Source organism: Lytechinus pictus, chromosome 3 (genome assembly GCF_037042905.1).
Source record: "Lytechinus pictus isolate F3 Inbred chromosome 3, Lp3.0, whole genome shotgun sequence".
Lineage (NCBI taxonomy): Eukaryota > Metazoa > Echinodermata > Echinoidea > Temnopleuroida > Toxopneustidae > Lytechinus > Lytechinus pictus.
This window is the reverse complement of record NC_087247.1, coordinates 72,585,495-72,602,820: the sequence shown is the minus strand read 5'-3', so window position 1 is coordinate 72,602,820 and position 17,326 is coordinate 72,585,495. Positions and strand designations below refer to the sequence as shown.

At 34.3% G+C, this 17,326-nt stretch overlaps 1 protein-coding gene across 4 annotated transcripts in view; it reads right to left on the bottom strand.

The window, feature by feature from the left end:
- Positions 1–10,895: 10,895 nt before the first annotated feature.
- Positions 10,896–17,326, bottom strand: part of LOC129256732 (G2 and S phase-expressed protein 1-like) — a 38,947-nt gene continuing 32,516 nt past the window's right edge. For 2 of the 4 annotated variants that reach the window (XM_054894899.2, XM_064097687.1), the window contains exons 10-11: positions 17,120–17,155; positions 14,161–16,583 (exon numbers count right to left, since the gene is read on the bottom strand). In XM_054894899.2, the coding sequence (XP_054750874.2) occupies positions 16,518–16,583; positions 17,120–17,155 (102 nt within the window). In that variant the 3' untranslated portion in view covers positions 14,161–16,517. Of the gene's footprint in view, positions 13,126–13,594; positions 16,584–17,119; positions 17,156–17,326 lie in introns of those variants that run through there. The other 2 variants (XR_010293184.1, XM_054894900.2) reach the window with 2 other exon arrangements.

Here is a 17,326-nt window from a genome sequence, read left to right as displayed (position 1 = left end):
TTCTATCTCGCTAAACCTCAGCTTCATTTATATCTTGTTCTTTTCCCTTTTTTATCATGTTTATAAAAATACGTACACTTGACTAAAAATGTAACGTGTCAGAATGATATTTAAGAATGATTACATTTTCAAAAAAAGGATATTAAAGTAAAACTTGAATCGTGAATAGTTGCATTCAGCAGTTCGAAGTGATTAGATTTGGTTTGATTGTGTCTGATGTATTTCAAATGTTATTAAGTTGGTCTTGCAAAATGACTATCTGTGTACGTGTTTTTCTGTATAATGCACTTCTGTTGGCTTATTATCATTATTATGAAAAGGCGACTGGTAGAAACAAATACTTGCAAACCTTGTACATCTTAATTTGAGTTATTAGAATGTTGTATTAATTTGATTATAGGTAGTTGTCTATTCTCTTAACAGTATATATATATATGGTGTTATCAATAGTGATAAAATTGAATCATGACGATTATACAGACGTTCCAATGTATAGATAGGCCTATGGATTTTATCATCTGTATTGGAAATGGAGAAGAAGAAAAAGAACTAGAAAAAAACATTGAAATTCATGTCTTTCTGTCTGTACAGTGGCTATGTATAATTATTTTCGGGGGAGTCGTGAAATTGATTTATATAATTCCATGTAATGTGAAAACATTGTTATGTCAAAAGTCTATTACTAAGAAAACAAAATAACTGTAGTATGTATATCGAAATGTGCCTTAATTTCAATAGAGAGATAAAAGTGTTGATATTTCTTTAATCGTATGAGTATTACTTAAGTCTAAAAATGTAGAAATTAGAAACCATTATTCATTTGCAATATGTAGAATATCACTTAAATCCTGTCAATTGAATAATAAATTGAAATTTTATTATCACAGCACTGGAGATACAAAGTCATATACGCTTTATGACACATACAGATAATAATTAAAGATAATAATTTCTATATGCAAGTACTATCAATATAATTTCGTTGTGATGTAATAATTTATGGGTTTATGTCAAGACAGGTTTCAACGCCTGCTCTTATTAAAGAATCTCACGAGGGAGGGATAAAACATTAAATGAGAAACAAAGTATTCGTTTGACTATTAACTCTATATCAATACAATGTCTGATATGCTTCCAAGTTTGACAAAGATACAAGAAAATAAACTCCTGTATAACTATGTATGCAGTGTTTCAACAAATTAAAAAGACTCCATGGTGTATTATGTTACAGGTGAACATTTCATGTTCTAGCACTATATTGAATATAATAAAAAATGAAGGGGAAAGGATAATTAAGTTTATTGGCCATGATTCTATCCAGATGGATAGAGATAAATTGTTACTGATCAGATCGTGATTGGGGTCGAATCCAAAATTGTAAAAGTACAATTTGATTTCCAATTTTAGATTTCTAATCAATCTGACGATCTAATTTAGGATTTCTCCTCAACCAAAAACTGGAAGATGAATTTCTTCTCTAAACAATCTCAGCTTGTTATCGATCTATTTTATCTTTTCAGGGGGGGGGGGGCTATTCATGTTTCGCTTACGCAACGGTAAACTTCACTGGCAATTCATTGCCAAGTTTCCACGATACCGCATATTAGAATGGTTATCTCCTTTGAAAGTTGTTGTTTACTGGATGACAAATGATAAAAGTGCCATGACCAAGTGATGACACATGAAGTGACGCGGTGATGAGAGTGAGGGGCCGTACCTGAAAATGGGGGTATGTACATGTATGAAAAGGTCAGCATCATCAATAACAGTTTATAGTGGACTTGAATAATTGAAGTAAATATGGAAACAGACTACACAGGCCATGAATGATATATGAAACAATTAAAAATGAGAGCTATATCATTGATCACACACAGTGCTCGGATTGTCAAGGGATGAAAACAAAAATCATATCCTATTTTTTCTTCATCTCCATTTTTTTCGACAAAACGTAACATTTCGTGAATATGGAGCACATCCCATCGCGCTTAGGATGCTTTGTCTGCTAAATCAGCATCTTGTAATGGATCCATTAAAATGTTGTAGAAACTGAATATGTTTGCATAGCTTAGATATTGGGGAAGGTTATCGTGATGAACAGTAGGCATATACATTTAAACTGATCGATACAGTCTTATGTCAGGTTAATAGATGATATTTAGTCATGATAGGCGATGATGATAGCCATTAACAAACTTGACCTGATTTCAAGTCATGATCAGGGAAAACAAAGGCAAATGCCAACCCCATGCATAAACAAGCCCGCAGTGTTTAAAAATACTCTTGTTAACTGTTTATTTCAAAGTGAAATACATTTTGGAATACACAGATATAATATCTACCTTACTTGAAACACCCCAGTCATATAGAATCCAAATGAAAACTTTATGCAATGAGGGGTTTTTTATATCGAGGCAAGGGATGGAATTATGATAACACTACAAACATGATGTAATGGAATGGGAGTAAGTATATACGAGAGAGAGAGAAAGAAAGAGAGGGAAGGGACGGAATCTTTTAGACAAAAATAACGTCTCAAGCTTGCTTTCGTTCCCATTTTCTTCATTTATCAGCGGGCAGGTTATCAGACATTCTCCCTGTGCGGAGAGGGAGGGTCACTTTTCACATATTAGCGCCCCTTGAATTTTATTTAATTTTGTATTGGTCTTGTCATTCTATTATTATCGTCAATGTAAGAGATCCTACACAAGTCAGAAAAACTGAAAAATCCGTATTTGTAATTAGATTATGTTCATCCTGAGAGGAGTGTCGAATTGGCTAGTCAAAATGAACGTTCGAGTAGACTGATGTATAGTATTCATAGTGCAATGATGTGATCGCAACAGAAGAATTGCTGAAGTAATTACTTAAAAGTTCATTAAATTAAAAAAAAAATTTAAGGCCTTCTAGTTAATTTTGACATACTAGTAGCTGATAAATGATATCAATTTTCGTTTTTTTTTTAAGTAAGCTATTTGTCAATGACATAGATATAAGTTGAAAAATTAATAACCATAATAAAAAAGAAAAGAAAAAAACTCAAAATAATTGGGCATGAACTTGTATCCCTGATTTTCTAAACGGTTTCATATTTGATTACATAGGCGGATCCAGCTTTTGGCGAAAGGGGGGGGGGGGGGGCGCACGACCGAGCGGCGCACATATTTTTGCACTTCACCGGCGCCATAAAAGAAAATGTTGAAAAAGGGGTAAACTCTGACCCTGTCAAATGCTCTTTTCAAAATGTAGGATTTCCAGTCATGCCATTTTGCATGACCACACGCAGATAATATTTCCGGGGGGGGGGGCAAGACTCGAAAATTTGGTGCACATCTCACATTTGCACATTTTTCATAGTTTTCATGAAATGTTAAGGGGAAAAAAATGTTTTTCACAACAGCAGATCGCGAATGTGACCCCCCCCCTTCCCCCTTGCTGCGTACGACCATTCCCTGAAGTCCACTTCATATCTCATAATAACAGAAAATATACATCAATTTAAACATATAATCTTTCTAAAACATATATAGGGGAGATTGAAAAACTTATTAAAGAAAGAAACAAGCAAAAATTAACACAAAATTATGCATGTTATGTGCGATTTCAAAAAATCTCGTGTATTAACCCTTTTATTGCGATGAGGCCAATACTTTTGTATATTAATAGAGATACAAGTTTTTTTTTACTATATATATATACACAGTGGCGTCGATCCTTTTTTTAAGATTTGCGGGGTAAAATCATGAATCAACTTTCCAAAGGCGCTCGATATCACACAAAAGAAACAAACTCACACAAACACACACACACATATGCATATATATATATATTTATATGACTCATGAGATAGAAACACATATCTCACCAACAAATTAATGCGAGCGCGAAGCGCGAGCTGAAATTTTTTTGTATACTGACCTGAAAACAGGAAAAAGGTGCCTGTTTAGGACTGTTTGTAGTAACTGATGAGGAGGATACATATATCACTACAGTGCGGAGGGCGAGCTGAAATTTCTTTATATTCTGACCAGAAAGCTTGATATTCTATGCATTTTTGGTACCAATGATTAAGATGGATATCTAAAAAAAACAATAGATGCGAGCGCGAAGCGCGAGCTTAAAATTTTGATATTTCGATCTTAAAAAAAACACCGGGGTAATGGACGTTTGTAATAAAGAACAAGATTATATCCAGCAAAATATTATTGCAAATCGAAGCGGGAGTTCTTTTGACGTTTAGTCCTGAAAAAGGGACATTCTATTTACCTATTTAATCATGAAAAGTATGGGGTTTTGCTACAGAAATGATGCGAGCGCGAAGCGCGAGCTGAAAATTTTTATATTCCAATCTGAGAAGCGGATAATTTAAGCACGATTTTAAATAAAGAACGAGTTGTGTAGCTCAATCTCAATATACGACTGGTTGCGTAATTATACACTCCCGGTATACTAGCAACGGGTTTTAGCAAAGTTTTGGGCTAAAATATCGAATCATCTTCATAAAACACTACATAGAAGCTGTCTTAAACTAAAGGCCATAGAGGTGGCACAATGTGGAATGTGTAAAGAAGAAAAGTGACCGACCTTCTTTTTATTAAAGCATTGGAAAATAAGATCAAAATTAAAGGATTTGCTCTACGCTTTTGTATGATTCTGGGATTTTTAAAATAAATTAAAGATTTCTTGACATCTGTCATTCTGTGGGCAACTGCCCCGCCCCAGTCCACTCTGTAAGGGCATGCGATAAGCTTTGTTATGACCATTCAACAATAAAATGTATAACCAGCTAGGTGCCGCTGATCATTCTTGACCGGCGCCGATCTAGATTTGGTTGGCAATAGGCCCTTCTTCATTATTCTACCGGCGCCTATTTATTGGAACCAGGGGACGCTGATTATTCTTGACCGGCGCCGATTTAAAACAAGTAGTGCTGATTATTTTTACCGGCGTCACGTAAGATTCAGGCAGCGGCAATTCATAATTGACTGGCGCCGATTTAGAACCAGGAGGCGCCGATTATTCTTGACTGGCGCCGATTTTTAACCAGGTGGTGCTGATTATTCTTGTCCGGCGCCGATTCAGATTTAGGTGGAGCTGATTATTCTTGATCGGCGCCGGTTAAGAACTCAGGCAGCGTCGATTTTTCTGTACCGGCGCCGATTTATAACCAGATGGCGCCGATTATTTTTATCTGGTGCCGATTTAGATTTAGGTGGCGCAGATTATCCTCGATCGGCGCCGGTTAAGACTCTGGCAGTGCCGATTTTTCTCGACTGGCGCCGATTTATAACCAAATGGCGCTGATTATTCTTGTCCGGCGCCGATTTAGATTAAGGTGGCGCTGATTATTCTTGCCCGGCGCCGATTTAGATTTAGGTGGAGCTGATTATTCTTGATCGGCGCCGGTTAAGACTCTGGCAGCGCCGATTTATAACCAGATGGCGCTGATTATTTTTTTTTAAATTTTTTTATTATTTTTTTTAAAACAAGTTCACACCTAGTTACCAATAATGCATATAGCATTTCCATTTATTTGAAAGCAGGCTAAAAGAGCTTAGTAGATTAAATGCCTTGCTCAGGGGCATAGCTGCCGCGGCCGGGGATCGAACCTCGGGCTTTTTCATGTATAGCCAGGCGCCTTAGACCACTCGGCCACGGCACCTCCACTTGTCCGCGTCGCCGATTTAGATTTAGGTGGCGCTGATTATCCTTGATCGGCGCCGGTTAAGAACTCAGGCAGCGTCGATTTTTCTTTACCGGCGCCGATTTATAACCAGATGGCGCCGATTATTTTTATCTGGTGCCGATTTAGATTTAGGTGGCGCAGATTATCCTTGATCGGCGCCGGTTAAGACTCTGGCAGTGCCGATTTTTCTCGACTGGCGCCGATTTATAACCAAATGGCGCTGATTATTCTTGTCCGGCGCCGATTTAGATTAAGGTGGCGCTGATTATTCTTGATTGGCGCCAGTTATATGCAGGCAGCGCACTGCTGATTATTTTTAACCGGCGAAGTTGTTGGGAAAAGGGTAGTTATAAGAAAAGATAAGGAAGATGATAGGATTGTGCTTTGCTGGGGGATAGTCTTTCCTTACTGTTGCTAATATTATATCAGTGTATAATTTTTTAAGCGGCGCCTTTTCTTGTCTTTTCTTTCCTTTATTTTTATTTTTTCAAGCAGCGCCTTTTCTTTCTTTTACTTTTCTTTTATTTTTTTGAGCGGCGCCTTCGGGGGGTGGGGGCGCGCGCCCCCTGCGCCACCCCCTGGATCCGCCACTGCATATACTTCTTAATCAGTTATATTTATATATTTATTTGAAATAATATTAAAAAACATGTTTGGAATACTAATACTCGGTAAATCACAAATCGTCTCTCACACATCCAATATTGCTTTACTCAACGCGGTTCAGACTGTGTTATTTGTTCAATATAATAGGTATGGAATGTCCATCCCCCAACCCTCATAATCGGTCGTAAAGCTTTAGATAAAGTATAATCAGTGTAGATACGTGTATAGGATGTTTGCCCTATCATCACAAAATATTTTGATAAAGTAACATCCGTAGAGAGGAAGAAAAATAACTACAAAAGGAGAAGGAGAAGAATTACCAATGGCTGAGCAAATGAGGTTTATTATACTATTGGTAGAAAACTTTATAAAATCACATCGAGTGAAAAAGTGAACTATGCGTGGAGTCAGCAAGGACAATATTAGCTGTTTCATGAAAAAATTGTCTTGGTTACATTATACTTTTTTTCGTGTGTACAATCTCAATGCAAAAATCCTAATACAATTGACCTAAATACGAATAACTTCGTGATGATTATTTATTTTTTTTGTTTATATATATATATATATATATATATATATATACATACATTGTAAAGTCCTGAAGAAGACTGAGGACCGTCGAAAATTCGAGTGAACAATAAAAAAATTATTGGCAATCAAAGCATTATCTTCAGCATTATTTTGTTACCTGACTGAAGCCAATACGTGAAACTTTAAGATATATATATATATATTATATATATATATATGATTGTGGTGGCGTCATAATAAGTGATTGTTACGTAACAATGATATCCTCACGCGATAATTTTTACAGCCTGCGCCTCCAATATGCTTTTTTTTATATTATTATTATGATGGTGATGCTGTTTTGTGCGCGGTTCCATGACTACCACAATCATGAATGTTATTATTTCAGTTCTTGTCTCTGTGAGCTTTATTGTATCCCTGAGGAAGACGTATGTTTAACGTCGAAAATTTGGAATTCAAAATAAACTGTTGGAACTAAGTACAATGCATTACCACTTTGCCTCATTAATATCTTCTATGTCCAACACGCGGAACGTAATATCGTTATTATATATATATATATATATGAAAGCAGCTACATCAAGTTAGTTACGATGTGAAAGAAAATGTGATACCCTTTGGTCGAAACGGAGTGCCCCCTTAATACCTCACGACCCTTGAAACTAAACGAAAGACCAGACGAGGCATTCCATTGTAACAAAGAATGCACTGAGTACGAGTGACACTATGGAAGGAGGTGAGATGGTTAAAGGGGTGGCATGAGTGAATGAAAGGGATAATAAATACACTACTTATGACACTCGTCGATAAATACCGGGAACGATAAAGCAAGGCCCGTAAATGTAGGCCTATATGGGAGCGGGGTGGGGAGAATACAAGGGGCGGGGTCTATGATATGTACAGTTAAGATGATTGAATAATCAAACAATATATTAGTAGCAATGGGAGAAGGGGTGAGATAGAGAGAAGGGATGGGACAGATGTTGGGGGAAGGGAGGCCTAGGCCTAAAGGGCCTTGATATAATCTGCAATTAAGTTATCTACTGAAGATGTTGATGTAGTGCAAAATATATATTAACACAATTTACATGGGATAAAGTAATACATCTGAACTGAAGATACTCCTCTACAAACATCTATCTATTGGAAAACAATTTACTTGAAAGATCCCCCTTAGCTCACCCCTGTAACAATCTGGACTCTCTCTACTTATAGAGTTGATGCTGTGGTTATTATTGTCCAGGGCGTGTGTATATATACTACCAGTATAGCAAGATGGTCACGAGTGGGTTTGGCATTTGAGAAGGAATGTACATGTCAAGCTGAGCTATGAAAGGCTAGGGGTGCTACAAATGAGCTTCAACTAATATGAAATGTTCACACTGCAAGTTTTTTTTTTGCCAATGTTTTAAGGCTGATTTCTCATGAGAAACATATGATATAATGTGAAAACTTCAAAGTTCAGGCTCTATTTTGTTGAATTAATGGGAATCCATCCCAAATGAAAAGTTATTCCTGAAAGGGGAAAACAGACAAGCAGATAGGCAAAAGTTTAAACAATACATAGGAATAACAATAAGAAAATTGTGGACTTTTAAAAGTTGTAAAAAGTTGTAATCACTGTTAGTCTACCTTTGGGCATTTCAATGGGTACTGTTACATATGCTCCAATACACAGAATGGCTAAATGTCATTTTTTAGAACATAAAACAATATACTATCTATCTAACATTTTACTTTCCCTAGGAGAATGGGTACTTCTGAGAAATCTAAATTCATTTATTTATGATAATAAAATGCACAGCTAACTTTACTGACTTGCCAATTTCAAATATCCATAATATAGTCTTAGTATAATCTCATTTATTCAATAAAACCCTAACTTTGCTCTTGTCCGATTCATTTCAAACTTTCACCATTCTGTTGTTCTTATTTTTCTGCTTTTATACACATCATGCTACTATCAAGGATGAATTGTCCTTTAAAGTTTGTCATATGACAGTGAGGTGGAGTTATGTACATATGGCAAATTGACGAGTAAAGACTGTAGTACAGTGAGATACAGAAAGTACATGTTCAAACTGAAAGTTAAGCCTATGCGAATGGGTGCTGAATAATCAGTCACATCTGGGCCTGATTCATAAAGAGTCGCAAATAAATGTAATTCAAACCAACCGTAATATTTGAATTGAACTTCATTTTTTCTCTTGACTATTTACACAATATCAATGCTGATACTGATGTAACTATTCATTCGATGGGGACCAGGTATACTATTCCCTCGAGAAGGTAAGCTGCAATCATACTTGTAAGGATGTAATAGTTTATTGCTCTAATGAATGCCAATAGTAAATCTGTAGACAATTTGGGAAGATTATCCTTACATTAAGTTGAATTTGCCCCCCCCCCAAAAAAAAAAAGACCCAGTAAATAGTTGATCAAACACACAAGTTATTTAACTTGAAAATAGAACAAGAATATGATTTAACCCCCTCCCTCCCCCAAAAGTCATTTGATAATAGAATTTAAAGTAAAATATAATTCAAACAAAATTAGGGTGACAGTTTATCCACTCAAAATATTTTTGTTGTTTTTCTGTAATTAACATCATATTTAAAAAAGTACCATGACTGAAAAAGAAATTATGGAAACTCATCTATTGCCTGTAATATTGTTGATAAGGGAGCCTAAAACAAAATGAAGTGATTATTTTCAATATATTTGATGGACTCTTTGTAATTCAGAGTGATGGAGATACTTCTTATATGGAATGGATAACTTGTGCATTCTACTGTGTCACTTTCCATGTCCTTCTATGACAATGTTTGGTGATATCAGATCACAGTGTTACAAATGTTAAAGGGCAAGTTCACTTCAGCAAAGAGTTCATTTGAATAAGATGTCACAAAATGTCATAAAAATTGGATGTTAAATAAGAAAGTTATGTTAGAAAGTTTCACTAATTTCACAAAACAGTTATATAAACATCCTGGTCGGTATACAAAGGAGGGAACAGATGTCACCAACTCACACTTTTTTTTAAATTTTATTACATGAAATATCTCTCATATTTTCTCATTATAATGCTAAATGAGGTTTTTTTCACTCAGGCGTTTAATAAATGAAATCACTATCTGTCAAATTTAACAACCGATGATTATTAAAAGAAAATGGTAAATCATATTAATATTGCACTATGCCTTTCCTTGGTGAATCTATCTCACACACTGCAAATAAATAGATGAGAGGTGTACAGAGTGACTCTCTAATATAAGAGTGTTGTATGAAAAAACGTTTTGCGAAATAGCATTATGCTTCTTTCATTTTCATTCATTTTATAGTTGGGGTATTTTCCTTTAAAGGAGGAGTTGACCCCAACAAAAAGTGTATTTACAAAAAATCTAACAATCGTAACTGAAAATTTCATCAAAATTTGATGTAAAATAAGAAAGTTGTGACATTTTATAGTTTCGCCTAATTTCATATAACAGCTATTTGCACATCCTGGTCTGAGTGCAAATGAGAGGACTGATGACGTCACCATTATTTGTTTATATTCTATTACATTGCGAAATATTCTAATTTTCCCCTCATGTTCCCTGAACATGTGGAATTACCATTGTTTTAACATTTTGAAATTCAGTCAACTTCGTCCAAGTTGTAAAATCTAGAAAAATTGAAATAATGTACGATTCAAACAATTAAAAACAAAAGAAATAGTGCGTGAGGGACATCATCACTTGTCTCATTTGCATGTCACTGCATTGTGCATATAAGTTTTTGTGAAAAATAAGCGAAACATTAAAATGTCATAACTTTCTTAGTTTAGATCTGATTGTAGTGAAATTTTTAGTGTTATGCTTGTTTGATTTGTCTCTGTTGATTCGAATCATCTTTTTTTTTCTGGGTGGACTTGACCTGTAATAAATCAGATGTGAATAAACTTGTTTCAAGCTAATTCATGCATTATGATAGCCACATTCCCAAGTTATTGCCATTACAAAATGGCATAGAAACAAGCAAGATTGAAAAAAAGAACATGTTTTGAAGAAAGAGACATGATTCTGAATTAATTTTCACATATGGTTCATGTTTTTTAAATTCTTTTTCCATTCAGTTTGTTCAAACATTGGTATTCTGTGTGATTGCAAAAAGCTTGCAATAAACTTCAAAAGTGAATCAAAAATTATAATATATCTCTATGTATATACATGTACATTGTATGTATTTCAAATGCAAACAAATTGTGCACATCTACACTTTTATGTTGATATGCAATCATTAAAACTGCAAATTATTGAGTACTAAGCAGGGTTGGCTGTAAGTGAAAAATACTGGCAAATACTGCCTTTGTAATTTTTTTAGGAAATGGAAATAGTTAGAAATACAGGGAAATATTATGAAAACTACTTTTCCCAGTTATTTCCCACCTGGGCAGGAAATTGCCAACCCTAGTACTAAGAAATAATAACATATTATGCTGTTAGAAAATCTACAAAAGTAAGATTTCTTACTTGCTTCCAAAACTACAGCTCTTCAGGTGTCATTAAAATACATCTATGCATTCACAAAGTTATATGAATAAATGAATATACATAAGCCAGTATTATATATCATGATTGTTTTATCATACAACTGCATTTCCCTGTAGTGTACTGTACATGTAACTCTGAAAATTGTATACGCCTTAGAATGGGCATTTAAATGCTTTACATTATAGTAGATCAGAATTACCTATTACTAGTAGAACCTTGCAATGTACATCTTGTGTATATATTCATATCAAATACAAGAGATGTAAATATTCTATATGAAAAGTTATTTGTATCAAATCAAGGTGAAATATCAAATCAATGTTTTTCATTACCCCCAAACATAGCATTTATTTCATATCAGTGCTTGTGAAAAAAGAATGCTATTCATCAAGACAAGAAAATATCGTGCTGAGAGTTGGAAGAAAAGGGGTATTTATTTGTATACTTCTACAAAGAATTATTAATAGCCCAAATGGTGGCAAATGAACAACATGTCATCACAACACAGTAAATGAAAGCCTTGAGTCACCATTATGGTAAACTACTTACTACATCTCTATGTATGAATCAAGGCTAATTATCAAACCAGACATCATTAGGAAATAATTTCATTATGACACCATGACAGGGATTGCAACAGATCTATGACTAAAAGGCCTAACAAATATGATTCCTCTTATTCTATATGTGACTAAAAGGCCTAACAAATATGATTCCTCTTATTCTATATGTGACTAAAATGCCTAACAAATATGATTCCTTTTATTTTTTTTTGTAGGATATTAAGCCATGTTCCATTCATTGTACAGACCTGTACAGTTCTTCATTAATGGATCAAAAGAAATAACAATAATTAATATGATGATGTAATATTTCTAATATAACTTGTTCATTCTGCTAAATAGAAATATCTGTATATATATATAGTGTTCATATAACATACATGTATGCATCATAGTATACTCAAAGACTTTAACATTAATCTGATTATAATACTGTAAATAAAGTAAACTATAAATAGGTAAACAAGAATTTATGGAAAATGTAATAGGAAATAAGGGAGTTATAAATTATCAAATGCTATATCAGTGAAAACTAATTTGCAAGACTGTAATGTATTTCAATGATCACAGAAATTCCCTTTCCTTTATCAAAATTTCTCGAATAATGAGGTGATTGATGTATTATGAATGAATGGAATTGGGTTCCTTTCAAAGATAAATCATAACATGGACCTTCATGATCACAGTAAAACTAGTCTGTGCTTTATATAATACAAATTCTAGAATCTCATCTTTAATGATATTTTCACAAATGATGAAGTAATTTGTCCTCAGAGTTTTTCTGCTTTGCTATTTAGGATGGAATTCTCTATAACCCAGAGGTTTATATTATTCAAAAAATAACATGGATAGACAATTTAAATTATATATTTTTTGGTCAGTTTTGCAGAAGGATGCATATTGGACACATGAAATGCACATATTTGTATGCATACATACAGAGATGCATAAAACCTGTATACACATTAGTGATTATACATGTCTTAGTACATTATCTATTAGTGATGTTCATTCGAGATCCTCTAATATTTGCCAATATTGCCAAGAACAAAGAATAATAATAAAAACAATAGCATAATCTGAATATAAATTATTAATTTGATTGATGCCTTATGTAAAGCTGACAAATCCCGTAAAAGTGATGCAGCATATGTCATGATTTACTGGCTACTTCGACAAATTTGCCAAGTCTGATTTTTCACTTTTATGTGATTGGTGACATCACAAGGAACAACTTTCAACTTGGTGACATTTCTAATGGTCATCTTGACCATAGTAGGGGTCAAAATGGGGTCAATTTTTGAAATTGCCCAAATTCTGTCGAGTGACACATCAAATTGTTTTGTTATACTGAACAAGAAAGTGTACACAACCATATACTCTTGACCTCCCGTTAAAAAGTTATGAGCGGAAATGTCAAAAGGTCAACAAACTTTCAGTAAATAGCAAATTACACTGAAATTGTTAAGAAAGCTAATTTCTCGTGTTTTTTATGCTTGTGTGTAGTTTTTAATTTTCGATTTTGATAAGTTCATCGTCAGAAGTCCTTATCCAGAAGATATAAAGGGTCAAGACAAGGTCAGGGAAAGGTCAAAAGGACATTGGTAGCCCAAATATACTAAAAGCGGTTAGAATGTTAGAAGTCTTATTTTTCGTGGGTTCTTTAATTTGATAAGTCTCTTTCTAAGAAGACATTATATATAAAGGGTCAAATGTGCTTATTTAGGAACAAAATAGATAAACAGATAGACGTCGAATGCATTAGGGTTTGTATCATGGTATTGCAGGAATACCTTGAAACGACTTGACTAACCCTTATGCCCTTAACCCTATCTAGACCGGGGTATTTTGGGAGTTCATATGGCCAGGGGGGGCCTCCCAGGCTCCCCTTGAGATCTCGGCCTTTGGCAGCGCGATCGCGCCGAAAATTGGCACGCAGGATGTCTGGGACATAATCTACAAAATTGTTCAGTAATTTATTTCATGCAAATTGCTATTAAGTGATTATGCTAATTTATGCGTAATTAGTATGCGAAATCATACTTTTCCCTCTTACTCCCTAAATAAAACTCCAAATGTTCTAATTTTTGGTTTAGAAACTCTTTGTGGTGTTCTTAGCAAGTGTACATAAAAAAAATTGCGATATCAGATCAATTTCTTATGTATAATATTGTTTTTTGCAATTTCTTATGTATTTCTTTGTTTTTTTGGACCTTTTGTTTTTCTTTCTTTTTTTCAATGAAATTTGTTGGGGACTCTTCTGAGATCATAAACAGCATAAAATAAATACATTTGGACCAGAAAAACAAAAAATAATCATACATTTATGATTTTTGGTTGAAAACACAATTTGCATTGACTTTGTACACAAAATCACGTTTTTGGTCTGACATGCACTAACATAATGTTGCGTAATTTCGGAACCGCATATCCGTGTGACGCAAAACTGGTCTCAAAACTTGCGCAAGACTTGAAAGTAAAAATCAGCGAGCGGCGCGGTAAAAAATATTGTGGGAATCGTTGAGGGGAGGGCCTCCGAGGCCCCCCCCCCCCCCGGCCTGGATAGGGTTAAAATCTTATCATCTTCATGAGGTGATAAGTGCAACCAGGTCTTTCTGAGTTTTTTTTTATTCAGGAATTCAATTGAAGTTCAATTCATTTTCAATTTACTAGTCTTTGATATGTAAAGAAGCATTTCCTTCATTTGCCTTGTACAGAATATTTTCATTAACAGAAATTATTGTAATGTATTGGGGTATAAGGTGTAGTAAACAGAGTAAATACATCAATTGATCAGTGCTCCCAGCTCCTAAGAAAGATGTCTAACATTTCATTTGGATTAAAATAAGAAAATGAGGTTAGGATTGAGGATGATATGATAAGTTGGGCTCCAATTGCTCCTTAATTAATTCTAATGTGTGACGGTCATATTATTTCTGACAAAGAGGCAAAATCGTGCAGGCATGGTCATTGTAGTCAGTCATGGGTGTCCATTATGCTGATGTGATATATTCTTACCATTACTCGATCTCTGGAGCCAAGAAGGACTACACATTTCTGGTGCAGTGCTGTTCTGAGCTTGTTGTTGGGGCCCTTTTGCATTTTGTAAAGTGAAATTTAAGGATTTCGTGCATACTTTTGGTCAATTATATTTAGATTTCGGTAAAAATGCAAGTCTTCACAATTTCTGGGGGCAGCTCCCCCCCCTGCTAAACCAAGAACGACAAACGAACAAAAACAAAATCAGCATCTATGCACATCACTATTGTGAGAACTAGTATTAAATTTAGTTTCATGTTGTATGCTCTGGAAAAACACACTTGATAAAATAGTACAAGCCATGTTAATGACAGCACATAATCAGAAATATCATGAAGATGATACGATATTAAAGGCATTAGGGTTTCTCAAGTCGTTTCAAGGTATTCCTGCAATACCATGATACCACACTGAATGTATTCGACGTCTACCTGTTTATCTGTTTTGTTCCTAAATAAGCACATTTGACCCATTTATATATAATGTCTTCTTAGATAGAGACTTTTCAAAGTAAAGAACCAACTTCTATTTTAAGATTCTAACCCCTTTTAATGTATTTTGGCTACCAATGAAAGTTTGTTGACATTTTGACCTTTCCCTGACCTTGTCTTGACCCTTTATATCTTCTGGATAAGGACTTCTAAAGATGAACTTATCAAAATCGAAAGTAAAAAAGTACACACATGCAAAAAAAGAAAAAAAAAGAAGAAAAAAAATTAGCTTTCTTAACACCTTTAGTGTAATTTGCCATTTAATTAAAGTTCGCTGACCTTTTGACATTTCCGGTCATAACTTCTTAACGGGAGGTCACGAGTATATGATTGTGTACACTTTTTTGTTCAGTATAACAAAACAAACAATTTGATGTATGACTCGACACAATCGGGGCAATTTAAAAAATTAACCCCAATTTGACCCCTCACATGGTCAAGATGACCATTAGAAATGTCACCAAGTTGAAAGTTGTTCCTTGTGATGTCACCAATCACATAAAGGTGAAAAATCAGACTTAGCCAATTTGTCGAAGTAGATGACATATGCTGCCTGACTATAATATCTGAGAAAGCATCGGTTCATATGATTGATGATTTGGTAAAATATCCAAGACCAAGTCGTTCATGATTATTTCAAGAGGAAGATAAACAAAAATTTGAAAATATTGTAGTGTACTCAAAACAACGGCATGTTGATTGTATTTGGGTGTAACACTTGAATCTTTCTTCACTTGTCATATAACTAAAGAGATGAATCACATTATGAACTGTATTAACATGATATCAGTAGAATACAGACCATTGTGTCTGCAATGTTATCTCTTCTCATTTTCAAAACAGTGTGATATCAATGTCTTGATATTCTTATGTTTGCTTTGAAACATGATACCAATATCTGACAAGCAGTCTCTTGTGACTTTCATCATCTTAGATTGATTGCTGTAGACTGGTATCATATCTTCTGATTAGTCGGCACAATATGAACATGGTAATAAATCAGATGGTACTCTGGGAGAAATGTTACCAGTCAATAGGAATGAGATGATCTTGATGTTGTCTATCACAGGTCAATTAATAGGTTCTCTTTGACTGCAGTTTGCTCTGGTTGCATTGGTGTCTTCATGCCCTGAACAGAAAGATATGAGAGGTATGAGAAAATACCCAGTGGCTTATTAATATGGTCACCCTTCATGAGATTTCCTTGTCTAAACTATTTCCCTAATAGGGGAAATTAGATTGAAACTTTGACAGTGCTGAAAAGCGATCATCTAACAATTCTTAGCTACTTCTCACATCAAATGCATTATACAATCCGACAAAGTGTACATCTTAATATAAAGTTAAACCTGAGCCCTATCTTACAAATAGCTGTGATAGATTGATGGTAAAACATTTCTCAATTTAAGATTTATCTCAATTCCTATATCCTAATTACACAATTTGAGGTCAATCTCAGTTTTCATGTGATTTGAATATATTGCATCTCTTTGTAAGATGGGTTCCTAGAGCCAGTTTTGTTAAGACCGAATGATAAGGTAACTACCATGGTAACAGCTCTTTAACCAATTAAAATCAAGGTTTTCTTCATGGTAATTACCATAATGGCAAAGTTACCATAATTTGAAATTATATCATGAATGCATAATGAATTCATATTTTTACCTTGTCTTTTGGTGTAGCACTGCCAAAATCAATGAGCTGTAAAATAACAAGGAGATATGCATTAGAATATAACAAGAAGAGAGACCTATTATGAAAAAAAATTATGGATAAAATTTGATTACATCAATTATTATATAAATGATATTTTCCCCTGAAATATCAGAACATAAAACCAATATGTAAAAGTAGGAATGAGATCTGGTTAAC